Below are 17,349 nucleotides of genomic sequence, written 5' to 3'. Positions count from 1 at the left end.
TAAAATAAATTATTATTAAAGCTAATAATGAATTAACTTTAGAGCTTTCATTAGTCCTAAAATGAACCACAGACACGCTCCATGTGTCTGCTGGAGAGATCTACCAGGGTGACAAGGATCAAAGAGAGGCCTTTTCATGAGTTGACCGCATGTCAATAAAATGCCCTAACAATTAGATGAGTAACATTATAATTTATTGTGTCTCACAGACTAGTTAGTGTTGTGTCTGAATTTTTTCTGATGCAAGATGAAATGAGAGAAAGAGAGAGAGTAATTCAACCCCCCCCACACACACACAGACAGCATGGACCAAGCTTTTGATGACCCATTTTCTGCCTTATTGCTCTTCTGTATTTACCTAGTCTGAACTTAATTGTTCAGTATTTATTTTATGTAATAAACTGCTTTGATCAGCGACTTCTGAAAAACCACCACATTATTTAGGTAACAACAACAACAACCGCATGCTGTTTCAGCTTGTTTTAGTCTCTTAGAACATCACATCTGGACGCTAATCCATGCAATTCATCACCACCCCAGGAGCATCTAGACAGCTTCCAAGCCCCAATGGTTGAGTCCCATGGCTCCAGTGACTGCATGACAATATCAGCAGATGCATAAGAAGTCGTTGTCCAGAATTATGTGTATTAGGTATACTAGATCCAAAGATGGACAAGAAATATCAATATATAATATTACCCATACTAACCACTGCTAGGATCGCCTTTGCACAAAATTGGAAACAAACAAAAAACTACTCCCCACCCCGATAAAATGGTAATTTAGGAAGATACTCGAATGTGCTGAAATGGACAGAAGGGTTAAAATGGACTATGGAGTTAAAAGTGTACAATGTACAGTTTCAAATACAATACAATAACCAAGTTCTTTGTATACATGATGTACAACATGGGTCCTCAAACTACAGCCCGGAGACCAGATGCAGAATAATTAAGTCTGTAGAGATTCTCGGTCATCCAGCTTGTAGTTGTCCCAAAGATGCTTTTTCAGGAAGCAACTGGTCTTTCTTGGGGTTTTTTTTTTTTTTTGAAGACGTTTCGTTTCCCATCCAAGAAGCTTCTTCAGATCTGACTGGATGGTGGGGAATGGAAGGATTTATATTCCTTGCAGACAGCTGGCCATTTGCCTCCTTTTAGAGGATTTTTGAAGCTGTTGGACCAATTGTCTGCAACCAAAGGCACAAAAGCAAATAAAACACCCCCCAGGAGCAAAACAAAGTTTCATTTGTGTGCATTGTTTAATGGACTGTTAAATTGGCCACAACTACCTAGTCACATGACCTAATCCCACCCATCAAGTCACATGACCACCTAGCCACACCCACCCAGCTGGTCCGTTCCCCCCCCCCAACAGTCTCAGGCACCGTGAATTGGCCCCCTGTTTAAAAAGTTTCAGGACTCCTGATGTACAATGACAATAAAGGCCATACTATACAATGAAGCGGGGGAGTGGGAACAAAGACAAGATTTCCATGACAATCAGTGATTTATTGGAGATTCATAACCTGGGAATACAGTGTGACATTAGTGTTATATTAGCTCGGGCACGAAGCATCAGTGCTCATTGTCCAAGCATTAAGATGAAAATGGATCACCAGGGTACTTGTCGACCCAACCAGTCCACAAAGGTCCCGTTATCCTTCTCAGACAGCCTGGAAAGCACCGCCATAATGCCTTGCGTGCTCTCTTCCACCGAGAGATCCGCCTGTAACAACAACACACACAAAAAAACCCTCATCAGCACATCAACTTGCGATAATGGTTTGTGGGATAACCCTGGGAAGACAGGAGGAAGAACCACCTACCAGTTCAAAAGCATACAAAAATGCAAATAGAAAAATAAGGACCACCTTGGGGGGAAGGTAACAGCGTTCTGTGCACCTTTGGCATTTAGTCATGCCGGCCACATTATCACGGAGACGTCTTCAGACAGTGCTGGCTCTTCGGCTTTGAAACGAGATGAGCACCGCCCCCTAGAGTCGGGAATGACTAGCACATATGTGCGAGGGAAGCCTTTATCTTTACCTTTACTTCTGATGCTTCTAAAAGCTCCACGGTATGATTTTTGCCTTAGGGTAAGATTTACCTACTCAGGTTTTCTGACTATAGGAATACTCTACTATTCCTAGAGTACAAGGAACTCTAGTTCCTAGACTAGCTGAGTCTAGGATAGACTAGACTGGCTGAGATTCCATGAAAGGAAGTTGGGAAGAGATGACGTACATTTCCTTTGTAAGAAAAAACGGGAAGGAAAGTTTATTTAGAATCTGTATTCCATTTGCATCGTTAAGGTTGCCAGTCCTCTGTCATCTTTACACACACAGGTTAAATTCCAAATTTAGCCTGTACGACAAGCAGCCTTTGCCTAACATGCATGAGTTTGCTTCACTACGGGGGTCGGCAATCTTAAACATTCAAAGAGCCATTTGGACCTGTTTCCCACAGAAAAGAAAACACAGGGAGCTACAAAACCCTTCCCATGCCTGACAATTTCTTGAGCAGACACAAAACTAGCATATGGAGTTGAATTGAACGTTCTGTTTTCTTCTGAAACTTTTCTTTTCTGGAATTTATCCATCGTTGGCCTTCCGGAGTCAAAGAGCTCAATAAATCACATTCTGGCGGATGTCGCACATTGGCAGTTGTGATGCATAGGATGAACGACAGGGAGCCGCAGCAGAGGGATGTAAGAGCCACATGTGGCTCAAGAGCCACATTTTGCTCACCTCTGCTTTAGCATATTGTCCGAATTAATATAATATCAGACATAACACTAAAAACACAAATAATCAGAACACCAAAACTATCAGGCGCTTGTCATTAGGTCATTGATGCATCTCTGAATAAGTTTTCCTTTTCCCAGGTTGAAGCACTTACGTCTTTGAAATTCGTCCTCACCCAGCCAGGATGGATGCAGACGGACAGAATCCCATAGCGTGGATACTCAAGTGACTGGCATTTGGTGAGCATGTTTAAAGCAGCCTGTTGGGGACAAATAGCAACGGTGAGCAGGGAAGGCAATGAAGAGACGACAGATGGAAGGAAAAAATATATGATGAATTAACACGGGGTAGTAGGTGTATCGGTCAGGAAATGGAGGAGGTAGGAAGCCCCTCAGAATTTATCTAGGCATTTCCCCATGACTCCAAAGGTCATGGCAACTGCAAAGAGACAGGAATGGAATGTCAAAGTTGCCACAGCTTTATTTAAATCTATTTCCCCCCTAAAGGAATTGGGGTAAGAACTAACAAAATGCTCAGCTGTCTTCAAAGGGGGTGGATGGGTGGATAGAATTATAATTCATAATTATCATGAATTCAATCTGTTACATCTTCTCGAGCACTTTTACAGTTCAAATGCAAAGGGTTAGAATTCTGGGACTGTCAATCTCTGCAAAAGTCTTCAAACTTTGCCCAAACATATTTAGGGTGTAATTTGAGATCCTGGGGGTTTGTCTATACGACTAACAGCTTGGATGGGAACTCCTTCCGAGAAGGAAAATGGCTCCCAATCTCTTTTAACAATCCTGCCCAGGTTACTCAAGGAAACTTGTATTCAATGTTTTCCTTTTCCAAAGAAGTCGCATTTTCCTTTCATAGCATACTTTGCAACGATAGTTACTGGAAAGGTTTAGTTAACTTTTCTAATCATTTCTTGAGTTACACAGGCACGTACACATACAACGAAGGAAAAGAGTAATGAATTATGTATCCAAATAGCAATAGTTCTTAGACTTATATATCGCTTTATAGTGCTTTCACAGCCCTCTCTAAGTGGTTTACAGAGTCAGTCTATTGCCCCCAACAATCTGGGTCCTCATTTTACCCACCTCGGAAGGATGGAAGGCTGAGTCAACCTTGAGCCTGTTGAGATTTGAACTGGCAAATTGCAGGCAGCAGACGTCGCTGTTTGTAGAACAGCAAGAATGAAGAGCTGACAACCCTCCTTCTTGCGTTCTACCTTCTGCTCTATCTCACAACATGGATAATAAATGCATGCTTATTCCCCAGGTAGACGCAGGCAGGTTCAGTCATGAGGTTTTGTCTGTGGGCAGGAACTTTCATAAAAGCATCACCTTACTGCTTGTTACCTTGCTGCAACGGTAGCCAATGACTTTAAACTTATCCCAAAGAAGCATCACTTCCATGGATCCTGCAGCACTGGAGATATTGATAATGGCTGCCTGGCTGCTGCTCAGCTCTTGACATGGACTTCTCAAGGCTGCCTTCTTCAGCAGGGGCAAAAAGGCCTGTCAAGAGAGATAGCATAGAATTTCTTGATTGGCCAAGTGTATATATCAGAGGTGGCATTCACCTCTGGTTCTGGCCAGTTCTGGAGAACCGGTAATGGAAATTTTGAGTAGTTCAGAGAACCCATAAATACCACCTCTGACTGGCCCCGCCCCCATCTATTCTCTGCCTCCTGAGTCCCAGCTGATCGGGAGGGAAGGGGGATTTTGCAGTAACCTTCCCCTGCCACGCCCACCAAGCCACACCCACCCAGAACTGGTAGTAAACAATTTTGAATCTCACCACTGGGGTACATCCATATACATTTTCTATTTGTGATGACTTTAATTACATAAAATTTAATTGTTTAGTATTTCAGCCTTATTTAATAAACTAGACTTGCCTTGAAAGGTGGCCCCAAAAACTTAAATGAAAAGTTAACAAACCTGACTCATTAGTAGAGGGCCGATGGTGTTGATGGAATACACCATCATCATATCCTTGGCGTTTTCTGTTTCAAGGTCATTGAACAGCCCAATGCCAGCATTGTTGATGAGGAGAGTCAGACCACTTTCCCCCACACACTTTTCCACTTCCTTCAGAACTGCCTGGATGCTCTCAGCTTTAGTGACATCTGTGGAACGATAACATTGCTTAAAAACTGGGCTCCAAGCACAGCTGAACCAAAATCGGTTACCGGTAGTCGGGTTTGATTAGTGAGATCAAAGATCAATTGTGACACAGAGCATCTTTGTACATCATCCACAAGTCATAGCTTTATACCCAAAACCAATCGAATACACACAAATCTTACTGTACCTATCCAATAACCTAGGCCAAACTATGATATGGCGGTAGACGTGATGTTTTGTGAGAGCTCTCAACTGATACGGATACAAAGTTTTCTTGCCCAAATAACCTGGGGCTATCCTATCAGAACTGCAAAGAATAGAATAGAATAACAGAATTGGAAGGGACCTTGGAGGTCTTCTAGTCCAACCCCCTGCTCAGGCAGGAAATCCTATACCATTCAGACAAATGGTTGTCCAATCTCTTCTTAAAAGAAGAAGTGTTGGAGAATTCACAATTTCTGGAGGCAAGTTGCTCCCCTGGTTAATTGTTCTAACTGTCAGGAAATTTCTTCTTAGTTCTAGGTTGCTTCTCTCGTTGATTGGTTTCCATCCATTGTTTCTTGTCCTGCCCCCAAGGGGGTTTGGAGAATAGCTTGACTGCCTCTTCTTTGTGGCAGCCCCTGATATATTGGAACACTGCTATCATGTCTCCCCTAGTCCTTCTTTTCATAAAACTAGACCAATGGCTCCCAATCCTTTTTTGGCCATGCCCCATCTAAGCATCTTTAAAAACCTGATGCCCTACCTGTGACATATAATTCTTATTTTACTCAAAAAGTGAACTGTACTCAGACAGAAGAAGCCTAAAAGGCCATCAACTTGGTTTAAACAAGGTTCAAATTGCCCCCATTAAAAAATCAAACTGCCTCCCTGTGGGGCATTAGCCCCATTTTGGGAACCACTGAACTAGACATACCCAGTTCCTGCATCCCTTCATATGTTTTAGCCTCCAGTTCCCTAATCCTCTTTGTTGCTCTTCTCTGCACTCTTTCTAGAGTCTCCACATCTTCCTCAATTTTCTCTCTTTTGTTCCTGACATGTCATTCTCACGGGTATTTTGTAGTCCAGAGTTTACGGCTGTAACTCATCCTGCTAATTGACAAACTACACAACTGGCGTCATTTACATAACACACACCAGCTGAATCCTAAAAAAATACCACAAAGTCAAACCATTAAAAAAAACCCAGCAGAGTCACTAGCTGGATTCACCGCTACTGATTCTGCAAGTCATGTTAGTTCCAAGAATGGCTTCTAGCTTGATACTTTGCACATTTGTGTAGTGCAAAATGTGTCCTATTTGCACAGTTTCCTGGAAGCTTACCTAACTGCAACAGCACCAGATTTGGATGTTTGCAAGCCAACTCTTTCACCTCCTAGAAGGGGAAAAAAAGAGCATAGGTTTTTGGGGGGTCAGTTAAAACTCACAATGATGTACAAGAATCAGATAGTAATTTGAGCAGGATATTAAAGAGGACAATATATATACAAAAATATTAAATTAAGTGCCTTAATTTATTTTGCTTGCTATTTTCCTCAACTTTATTCCTCTGCTTTGAACAGCGTTGCTTTTCTTTACAAAAAAAAAAAAAAAGCTTTTTGCCTGAATATAAGAAAAAAGCATGCTATAGAGATGAAAAAACAACAGGGATTATGCAGGGAAAAAAGTTAATAGATAATAACCACAGTCAATAGAATTTAAGGAAAAGGAAAAAAGAAAAGGAGAACTCTCTACTGTTTAAACAGAACGAATTCCATCTGCATTTTACTTAGCACTGCCTGCTGCAAAAGCAGAGAATATAATTGGTGTGTAAACATTCGTGGGTCAGAATATTCCTGAGGTGTTCAAAATCAAAGTTGACATTCATCCACAGTTCAAATCCTGAACCCCTATTCCCAAGCCATCCTCTGCTAAAGTGATTCTTACCTTGTTGTCTTCTCCCTCCAGGTCCAGGGTTGTAGCAAAGACCCATTTGGGTGGAGAAGGCAGCTCCAGAAACCTCTTCACCAGACCCAGGCCGATCCCCCGATCGGATCCTGTCACCAGAACACTGAAAACACAGAAATCAAGTGGTTTTGCCATCTTTTCAAGGACCTGCAGCTTCTGCTTCCAACTTGCTCAAATGTTTGTCTCAAATGCCTCTTTTTACTGCCAGAGATAATATTATAATGAACAGATATCTTTAGATCTTTTGAGGAGTTTATTACTAAGTGTGTTTGCTGCCAACTCCCAGCGACTCTGGCTGGCACACCACAACCAATTTACTTATTACGAAAAGTAGCATTGCTTACATGTAACTGAAGCAACATTCAGGAAGACAAGCTACCACTCTGCCGAATATATGTTGTTGTTGTTCATGTTAGTTCTGAAGTCATGTTTGACCCATCACAACCCATGGACAATGTTCCTCCAGGCCTTCCTGTCCTCTACCAACCTCTGGAGTCCACCTACTACTTCGGTGACTCCATCCAGCCACCTCGTTCTCTGTCGTCCCCTTCTTCTTTCTCAGCACGAGGCTCTTCTCCAGGGAGTCCTTCCTTCTCATTAGGTGGCCACGCTATTTGAGTTTCCTCTTCAGGATCTGGCCCTCTAAGGAGCAGTCAGGGTTGATCTCCTCTAGGACATATATAGTATATACTCTGTATGTGTGTGTATGTATGTATGTATACATGCATACATATATCCCAGTGGTGGGTTCCTATTGTTTTGGACCAATTCCGCCAACCAGTAGTAGTTTGGCAGCCTGAGTTTCTGGAACTGGCAGCAACACAGGCCTGCCAGCCCCCAAACCGGTCCTCTTCTTGTTTTTTCCTCCTACGCATGCTCAGAGCAATTTTTATTGCATTGATGGTCAAATGTGCATGCACGGAACTGGTAGTAATGCTGGCAGCAACACAATCCTGATATATATTCGTAGAGTACATAGATTCAGTAAAGTGGTAGCTTGTCTTACTGACTGTTCCTTCAGTTTCAAGTAAGCAATGCTACTTTTTGTAATAAGTAAATTGGTTGTGGTGTGCCAGCCAGAGTCGCAGGGAGTTGGCAAGCAAACAAATTTAATAATAAATGCAATTCCTCTAAAGATCTAAAAAATGGGGTGTTGTCCGTTCATTATAATATTATCTCCGGTCCGGCTATAAAAAAGAGACGTTTGAGACAAACATTTGAGCAAGTTGGAAGCAGCAGCTGCAGTCCTGAAAGATGGCAATTCCACTTGATTTCTGCGTCTTCAGCGTTCTGGTGACAGGATCTGATCGGGGGATCGGCCTGGGTCTGGTGAAGAGGTTTCTGGAGCTGCCTTCTCCACCCCAATGGGTCTTTGCTACAACTATGGACCTGGAGGGAGAAAAAACCAAGGTAAGAGTGAGTTAGCACAGAATAGATTGGAAATAGTGGTTCAGGATTTAAACTGAGCATGAATATCAACCTTGCATTTTGAACACTGCATGTATATTCTGACCCATATACATTTACACACCAATTAGTGTAGTCTTTTCTTTTGCAGCAGGCAGTGCTCAGTAAAATGCAGATGGAATTCATTCTGTTTAAACAGCATAGAGTTCTCCTTTTCTTCTTTCCTTTTCCATAAATTCTATTGTGATTATTATTTATTAACTTTTTTTCAAGGTATATTCCCATTTTTTCTTTGCTATAGCATACTTTGTTTCGGATTATATTCAACCCCCAAAATTAAAAAAAAACTAATGCCATTCAAAGCAGAAAAATAAAGTTAAGTAGTGGAAAGTAGGAAGCAGCATAAACTAAGGCATAGTGCAAGAGGTATGTGGGACAGTGAAAAGAAGATGTAATTAAATCTAATTCACATCCATAAAATTCATTACAGCTCTCTATGATTTGTTTATCCTTTCCCATGGTCAAGCCACCTTCTAAATATTCTGCTTTGTGCATTGCATCCCTAGAAAACAAATTGTGTGTAGATCAAGTTGCTTCTTGCTAATGGGCTATTTTCCTCCTAATTGTCCAGATAAACATTGCCTGCTATTCTCCAAAATAAGACTCAGAGTTCAAGGGTTAATTCAGGACCATTAATCTCATAGTGAGGGGTTCCATTTAAAAAGCTTTGGATCTGCAGTAGAGTGAGGAAGATGTTGGGGGGAGCAACACATGGTTGGGTTAAGTTGAATGAACTAAGATACTAAGCTGCAATTAAGCCTTAATTTAGTGTATTTTGTTTCGTTCAGTCAGAGATGTTACAGATCTAATGACAGAGAAATCACGTTCCTGCTTTTCAGATTATCTTCTGTGGCATCCAGCTCATATCGTTATCTGTGAATTTTAACTCACAGAAAATTGTATGATCTTTGTTTTTCCTCCTCCAGGAGCTAAGCGAGATGGTTTGCAGATATCCAAATCTGGTGGTGTTGCAATTAGGTAAGTTTCAAGAGTCAGTCTCAACAGCCTACATTCCAAAATACAATTCACTATGGAAATAGAAACAAACAAACAACTTCCTTTTCTGGACATCCTAATCTACAAAAAAACCCAATGGCTCCCTAGGACACTACCATCTACCAGAAAAAAAACACACACCAACCGCTACTTAAACGGACAATCCCATCAGCACCCTGCACAGATCAACTCTGTAGCCAAGACCCTCATCTCCAGAACCAAACGCCTAGTCAACAAAGACCACCTGAAAACTGAATTACACACTCTCACAAACGTATTAATTTCCAACGGATTCCAAAGAAAAACAATTACCAACCTAATCCAAAGGGAGACTCTCCCCAAAAACCGAGACACAGAACAGGACAACGGCATCGCCTTCCTCCCTTACATCAAAGGAACCATAGATAAAATCAGCAAAATTGTCCACAAACACAATATCAAGACAGCCTTGACAACTACGTTAATCTCCAAAACTGAACAATTCAACAAGAGAATAATTATGGAAGCTATCGAAATAGAGGAACACTCCCACAACATGAATAAACGTGATGATACCTCCCGCCTACCAGACATCTGGAAACCAGTCCTAGTCAACAAACGAGCCCCACCCACCACCCAGGCCGAAACAACAATGGACACACAACCAGCACCAATCACCACCAATCTAACAATCATGATACAGCCACACATCCAATCAATCCACTTACTGAAACAAAGCCAGAACTCCAACCCCACCCCTGACCAAGATTTATAGAAAGACGGCAACTCCGGCCACGCTTTAAGCCAAAAACACCAGGCTGAGGATGGCGAGTTGTAACATGCACAAGGATGGATCAATACTGAAACACCCACAATAGAGGAATGGAGTGCGAAAATAGCAAGTGTGGCAGAAAAGGAAAAACTCAGCTGTCTGAGTAAGGACAAAAGAGTAAGTAATTTTATAAAAGACTGGAAACCTTGTGGACATTTTTGATGGAAATGGCAAAAAAATGAAATAATAATGAATTCTGGATTTGATGACTAAAAAAAGAATGGACTAAGGGATTTTGTAATATTGAAGAGGTAAGAGGGACAACGAGTTTCTTTATAATTGTTGAAAAGATGCTTGGAAGTTGCTTGTTTTTTCTGATTCTTGTTCCTTTAAATATCTTTCTTTTCTCTTTTACTTGATTTTTTTCTCTACTTTTGTGTGTGTGTTTGTGGATTTGCATATGTATATTTATAGGGGTATGTTTGAGGGGAATAGGTTCTGAAAAAAGTGTTTAAAACTAATAGATTATGTACAGGTTTGATGTAAAGTTCAATTAATCATCTTCTCACATTGCATATGAGGCATTGAAGAATACTGGTTAATTTTTTTAAATAAAACCCTTCTGAAAGAAAGAGAAAACAAAAACAAGATTTTCATGACATGGGGCGTGGCAGGTCTGGGTCGCTACCAGTTCCAGGAACCCAGCCTGCCAAGCTACTAATGGTTCAGCCAAACCGGTCTGAACCGGAAGGACCCACCACTCATTATGCCTCATCCTATCACATTTCATATGAGGCACTGAAAAATACTGGTTAATTTTTTTTAAATCCTTCTGAAAGAAAGAGAAAAGAAAACCAGGTTTTTCATGACATTCAGTTGCTTCTCCCTTTATTATGAGTCAATGACATTAATGAGAGACATATTTAGATCTTTTGAGGAATTATATTTATTAATAAATTTGTTGGCTGTCAACTCCCAATGACTCTAGCTGGCTAATTTAGTTATTACAAAAAACAGCATTGCTTAAATGTAACTGAAGGAACATTCAGTAAGACAAGCTACAACTCTACCGAATATACAGTATGTTGTTGTTGTTGCTGTTGTAAGTTGCAAAGTCGTGTTCGACCCATCGTAACCCCATGGACAATGTTCCTCCAGGCCTTCCTGTCCTCTACCATCCTCTGGAGTGTGGGAACAAGGTCGCCATGGTATATGTGCAGATCAGTTTTCCTGATTGGAACACATATATGGAATTTGGGACTGGAATAAATTGAGTAGTAAATGCGGGTTGAGATGGATGCCCACTGGGAGGACCCAAATTAGAAAGCTGTGCTTGCGAAGACAATAGCAATGCTTAGATCTTAACAGGGACTTTCAAACTGAGGAAGTTACTAGCTGCATAGGAAACACGTGGTAAAAGCGCTTAAGCAGGTAGCTAAATATAACCATATTAGGCATAACGCTGTATTTTAACCAATTATATATCAGAATACTTTTATTTCCCTATCAGCTCTTAATAAAAGCAGGCTCCAGATAACGTTCTGGGCCACTCATGCATCTAGGAACCTTTGTGTTGTCTTCATTATGAGCAGCCCATTATTTGCGGGGGGGCAAACCCGCACTGGAGTCCATTTAAGCTCACGCCAACTGCTTCAGTGACGCCATCCAGCCACCTTATTCTCTGTCATCCCCTCCTTCTTTTGGTCTCAGTCTTTCCCAGCATTAGGCTCTTCTCCAGTAAGTCCTTCCTTCTCATTAACATATACAACATATATTCACTAGAGTAGTAGCTTGTCTTCCTTCAGTTACAGGCAAGCAATGCTGCATTTTGTAGTAAATAAATTGTAGTCTGCCAGCCATAGTTAATAATAAATGGAATTCTCAAAAGATCTAAAGATCGGTGTAGCTCATTCATTACAATGTTATCTCCCACAGTGAAAAGAGGCATTTGAAACAAACAATTGAGCAAGTTGGAAGCAGCAGCTGAAAGTCCTTGAAGAGATGGCACAGCCAGTTGATTTCTGTGTTTTCAGTGTTCTGGTGACAGGATCCAATCGAGGGATCGGTCTGGGTCTGGTGAAGAGGTTTCTGGAGCTGCCTTCTCCACCCAAATGGGTCTTTGCTACAACCCTGGACCTGGAGGGAGAAGAAACCAAGGTAAGAGTGAGTTAGCACAGAATAGATTGGAAATAGTGGTTCAGGATTTGAACTGAGGATGAATGTCAACTTTGCATTTTGAACACCTCAGGAATATTCTGATCCACGTATGTTTACACTCCAATTATATTTTTTCCTTTTGCAGCAGGCAGTAAAATGCAGATGGAATTCATTCTGTTTAAACAGGATAGAGTTCCCCTTTTCTTATTTCCCTTTCCCTAAATTCTATTGGGGTTATTATGTATTAGTGTATTAATTTTGTAAATAACGTATTAATTTTTTTCACTGTATAATCCCCATTGGTTTTTTCATCTCTATAGCATAGTTTTTCTTATAATCAACCCAAAAATTGTTTTATTAAAAAAACAATGCCATTCAAAGCAGAGGAATCAAAATGTGAGTAGATCAAGTTGCTTCCTCCTAATGGACTTTTTTTACTCCTAATTGTCCAGATAAACATTGCCTGCTATTCTCCAAAATAAGACTCGGAGTTCAAGGGTGAATTCAGGACCATTAATTTCATAGTGAGGGTTTCCATTTAAAAAGCTTTGAATCTGCAGTAGAGTGAGGAAGATTTTGGGGGGAGCAATACATGGTTGGGTTAAGTTGAATGGACTAAGATACTAATTTGCATTAAGACTTAATTTAATTTCTTTTGTTTTGTTCAGTCAGAGATGTTGCACATTTAATGACAAAGAAATCACGTTCCTGCTTTTGAGATTATCTTCTGTGACATCCAGCTCATATCATTAGCTGTGAATTTTAACTCGCAGAAAAATCTAAGATCTTTTTTTTCCTCCTCCAGGAGCTAAGAGAGATGTTTTGCAGATATCCAAATCTGGTGGTGTTGCAATTAGGTAAGTTTCAAGAGCCATGTGAAAATGCGACAGATTTGGTAGTAGAGGAAAGTCCTGAGTAACCAATTGAAAGTTATTCCTGGAACTGACCAAAGCTGTAAATATGATTGGTTGGTTTCATGAATGTCAGCTCCTCAGAGAGAAAAGAATGTAACTTACGTGCCTCCTTATGTTAGAACTGCTTTCTCCAGGGAATATTTTGAATAACGAGGTCTCGTGGTAAATGTTTGCTGTTAAAGGATGTTCCCATTACAGAATGTGCAGCTTTGGTGTTGAAAGACTTCACACGTATACTGTTGATATGATCAGATTATTAAGCAATAATCTCAGTTGTTGGTGGTTGTTCTGGTTTGGTTCACTGTGGTTTCTTTGAGTTGGCGTAGATTGTTGTGTGACCCTCAGTTCAAAGAAGATGAACTGCTCCCCATTTCCAAGAGTTGGGCAGTGAGATAAAGATGCTCCATTCATGGGCATTTGACATAAGGCAACATCTGCATCTCTCTGCTTTGAGAAAGGAAGGAGATTGTACATAAGAACGTTTGTCAAAATGAGCAGCTTTAAGATAGGTGGACTTCAACTCCCAGAGTTGAACTCCAAACTGTTCCAACAGTCAGAAAACTGATGGAATCTGCTTGCCCAGCAGACAAACTTTATATTAGTTAAACTTTATGTGAGTTCACAGGGTTCAGGAAGACCTCACATGTATTTTAGTATTTTAATTGTTTTATTCAATTTCTATAGTCGCCCATCTCAATGCAATTGGTTCAAATTATTTGCATTTTTTATATGGCACTCAGGGCTTGACTGTTGCAGAAATACAGTCAGTTGTGAATTTGTGCAGTAGCTTTTGGTTATAAAGCCAAGATTTGGATGTGATCTGTAAAGACCGTCTGACTTTAGCCCTCTGCGAGCGTCAGTTCAGAGCCGAGAGAGAGACTAGATCAACCTGTGAGATCATAAAAGTTCTTACATTGAACGCTGAAAGGGGGTTAGTGGCATCAAGAGACACCAAGATCTGTGGTTTAAGGAAGCTCTTTGCCTTGCAATTACAGAACTTCATGTTGCTGCTGTTGCAATAACCTTATTTTTTCCTTAGATGTTACTAAACCTGAAACCATCCAAGCTGCTCAGAAAGAAGTGGAAAAATGTGTGGGAGAAGGTGGCCTGACCCTCCTATACAACAACGCTGGCACTTCGATCTTCAACGATCTGCAAATAGAAAATGCAAAGGATATGATGAGAGTCTATTCCGTCAATACCATTGGTCCACTGCTGATGAGTCAGGTTCATTGATAAACAATGCAAGGAAGATTGCTTTAATCAAAGAAAAAAAGATTGAGCCATTGAATTAAATATAACATGAGGGCATGGAAACACTGCAGTGCCTCAAAAGAATGAAGTAGAAATTGTTCATAGATTTGGGAACAGGTTGACACATTAGGGGTGGATGCTCCCTTTTAGGAAGTGTTGGAACATAGGAGTTTTCCTGGCTGTGCTCAGATTAGGATAAGTCTATGAAGGTCCCCTTGGAGGAGATGGAAGACCTTTCCTTGTCATTGCACTGCTCCTTTTCCTAGAAATAACTGCATCTCCTTCTCTGTTCTTCTCTCTACAAGGCATTCCTACCCCTGCTGAAGAAGGCAGCCCGGAGAAGCCCATGTCAAGGGCTGAGCACCAGCAAGGCGGCCATTATTAACATTTCCAGTATTGGCGGCTCAATTGAACTTATGTCTCATTTTGACCAATATCAAGTAATTGGATACCGCTGCTCTAAGGTACCTAAGGAGTTTTCTATGTGGACCTGTCTGCAGGTAGTGGGACCTCCCTTTCCATCCATGAGGGCATCTGCCCATGCTTCTGTGTCCCTAAACATGCATATTAATCCATTGCTGAGATGCAGCCCTGTGTGGTGTCCCAGCTCTGGGTCAGCAATGATGCTCTATTGCTCTCGTCTGTGCTCTTCTACAAGCACTTTCCCCAATTTGGATGTAGACTTCTTGCATTGAAGTGCTTCCTTCCACTTTTGAGCTCTTCCTCACAAGAACTTGGTTCAAATTCAGTGGGAAAGGATTCTTTGAAAAAGAAATTTATTTTTTCAGAATGATTTACCTCTAATATAAGGACTGAGATAAAGAAAAGAAAAAAGTAACTTGAACAGGTGGTTTTTGGCACTATCCAAATGTTACCCTTTTCATTTATTGTATGAAAGTCAACAACTCATCAAGAACAATATGAAAAAATATAGCAGTGGGAATGTTTGCCTTGGATTGGTACAAATACATATTTGCCAAACGCAGCTACATTGGTAACTTGGTACTCAACTGCTTTGAAACTCATCAAATTTGATGCTCAATGTATTTTGACATGAAAATGTTGTCCCAATACTCGTTGTTTGTTTGGTACTCAATGCACAAGCTAGAATGTGTTGGTGTCAGCTGCTTTGTGACTCACCACATCAATCCTAAAGGGAACTCTTTGCCATTCATCATGATTAACCGAGGTACCATTGCATTTAATGGGAAATTGTTTTGACAGGCCAAACAGGTTATTAAGCAGACCCTGAGACAGATTTTAGTTGGGTGAGATGCAGAATAATGAAGTCTTTGGAAGAGAATAAATAGGATACAGATTTGTTCCTTTGTGTGACCTCAAGGAATTCTTCAGTTGGTGTGCTTCATAGGCCTTTCCAGCCCTGTGTAGCCTTTAATATACAATATAATATCCTGCGTGTACTGTTTATCTCCACCGTATCCTTCCCTTTTTTCCTTCAGTGCATTTTAACCTCATACTTCTTTTCCCCCCCAACTCTTGAAGGCTGCTCTGAATATGCTGACCAAGTGCCAGTCTCTTGAATATTCAGCTGATGGCATCATGAGTGTCGCCATGCACCCTGGAGTAGTTAATACTATTCACAACCCAATTGTAAGTTTTTCTTTTTGGCATGGAAAACTAATAAAGGAGAATATTTGCAATTCAGGGGTGAATTGAGGGGTCCATGATGGTCTCTGAACTTGGTTGTTTTCTTGTAGACATTTTGTTACCCAACTAAGTAACATCATCAGTGCTAGTGATGTTGTTCCCCGGCATGGATGATTAACATTGATGTTGTTACCTAGTTTGGGTAATGAAATGTCTTCAAGAAAACAACCAACCTCAGAGAGCATTAAGGGTCCCTCACATATGAACGACTTAATGATGAGTCCCTGAAAGTTTTGGTATTTTGATTATTTGGTTCTTTAGTGCTTTGTTTGATGAAATAATGTGCTAGTATAAAAATAGACACATCGACCACTTCTGTTAAAGTTACACTACATGTTGAATTAGAGCATTGAATGAGGTGTAAAGACAGTGAAGGAACAGACATTTTAACTCAGCAAACTGAACAATCTTCCCCTGTAAAAGTTAAAATCCATTTTCTCTTAAAAGGAAACTTACTAAATCTGACCTTCTCATGTTTGAATCCCTTCCACGGGTGATTCTCCCTATTTGCAGAGCATTCTTTCTGCAGGAAAACATATGCTTATATACGAAATGAGAAGGACTCAGTCCATGTCATACATGAGATTCAAAGCAGGGTTGACACATTTCTTTCGAAAATCATAACAGGGGAAGATTCACATAGAAAAGCAAATAATAAGAGTTCCTCTTTACAAATGTTAGAAGTAATTTTAACGACTTAGTATCTGCAACTTCCAAGGCCTGCTCATCCATGGTCAACTTAACTAACCCACGTTTAGGGATTTACATGATGCTTTGCATCATCACCCACCATAGGGGCTGGGCTTTTACACTGTACCTTCATAAGCCAAAATGAGATTGGCCTGTTTTAATACAAATCCTTCTCTATATTAGAATCCTTCTCTTGACTATATTTATATTTATAGTCAAGAGGTCCAACTCCCAGGGTTCCAAGTAAGATACCCATAGCAAACAAAACTTTGAGGCAGGTTGATTCCTCCAAGCATAAGTTTATTGGTTATGTCCTATTGGCACAGGCTGGTGAAAACCGACACTGAATATTCCCATGCTTTTCACCTAACTAAAAGTAAAGGTTTGTCACTTTCCCAAAACAACCAGTCACATGGCCCAATCAGGATAGAGTCCAGTTGCTAGGTGACATCGGTCCCCTCCTTCTGAACACCTGCTGGAATGTCCTTGGTTCCCAAGAGAAAGTATTTTGTTTTGACTATAACTATCTCTATTCCCCCCTCCCTATCCCTCGGCTCCAGGGTGTCAGCACTGAAGTCTCAAAATGGCCTCATTCAGGGCAGCTTCAGGATTGACAGGAACTGC

The 17,349-nt window shown here is 40.7% G+C and overlaps 2 protein-coding genes across 5 annotated transcripts in view; one reads left to right on the top strand and one right to left on the bottom strand.

The window, feature by feature from the left end:
- Nucleotides 1-1,493: 1,493 nt before the first annotated feature.
- Nucleotides 1,494-17,349, bottom strand: part of LOC309397124 (C-signal-like) — a 16,729-nt gene continuing 873 nt past the window's right edge. Inside the window, exons 2-7 of the mRNA XM_081962874.1 lie at nucleotides 6,808-7,029; nucleotides 6,205-6,256; nucleotides 4,696-4,883; nucleotides 4,111-4,269; nucleotides 2,898-3,002; nucleotides 1,494-1,725 (exon numbers count right to left, since the gene is read on the bottom strand). Of these exons, the coding sequence (XP_081819000.1) occupies nucleotides 1,612-1,725; nucleotides 2,898-3,002; nucleotides 4,111-4,269; nucleotides 4,696-4,883; nucleotides 6,205-6,256; nucleotides 6,808-6,963 (774 nt within the window). The 5' untranslated portion in view covers nucleotides 6,964-7,029 and the 3' untranslated portion in view covers nucleotides 1,494-1,611. The remainder of the gene's footprint in view (nucleotides 1,726-2,897; nucleotides 3,003-4,110; nucleotides 4,270-4,695; nucleotides 4,884-6,204; nucleotides 6,257-6,807; nucleotides 7,030-17,349) is intronic.
- LOC309397559 (C-signal-like) overlaps nucleotides 10,081-17,349 on the top strand; it is a 7,513-nt gene continuing 244 nt past the window's right edge. The window contains exons 1-6 of one of the 4 annotated variants that reach the window (XM_081963676.1): nucleotides 10,081-10,219; nucleotides 11,978-12,199; nucleotides 13,005-13,056; nucleotides 14,153-14,340; nucleotides 14,673-14,831; nucleotides 15,871-15,978. In XM_081963676.1, the coding sequence (XP_081819802.1) occupies nucleotides 12,044-12,199; nucleotides 13,005-13,056; nucleotides 14,153-14,340; nucleotides 14,673-14,831; nucleotides 15,871-15,978 (663 nt within the window). In that variant the 5' untranslated portion in view covers nucleotides 10,081-10,219; nucleotides 11,978-12,043. The other 3 variants (XM_081963678.1, XM_081963675.1, XM_081963677.1) reach the window with 3 other exon arrangements.

This window comes from Natrix helvetica (assembly GCF_964273705.1).
Source record: "Natrix helvetica genome assembly, chromosome: 10".
In the NCBI taxonomy this organism is placed as follows: domain Eukaryota; kingdom Metazoa; phylum Chordata; class Lepidosauria; order Squamata; family Natricidae; genus Natrix; species Natrix helvetica.
Note: the sequence above shows the minus strand (reverse complement) of the source record. Positions and strands in the feature narration are given on the sequence as shown.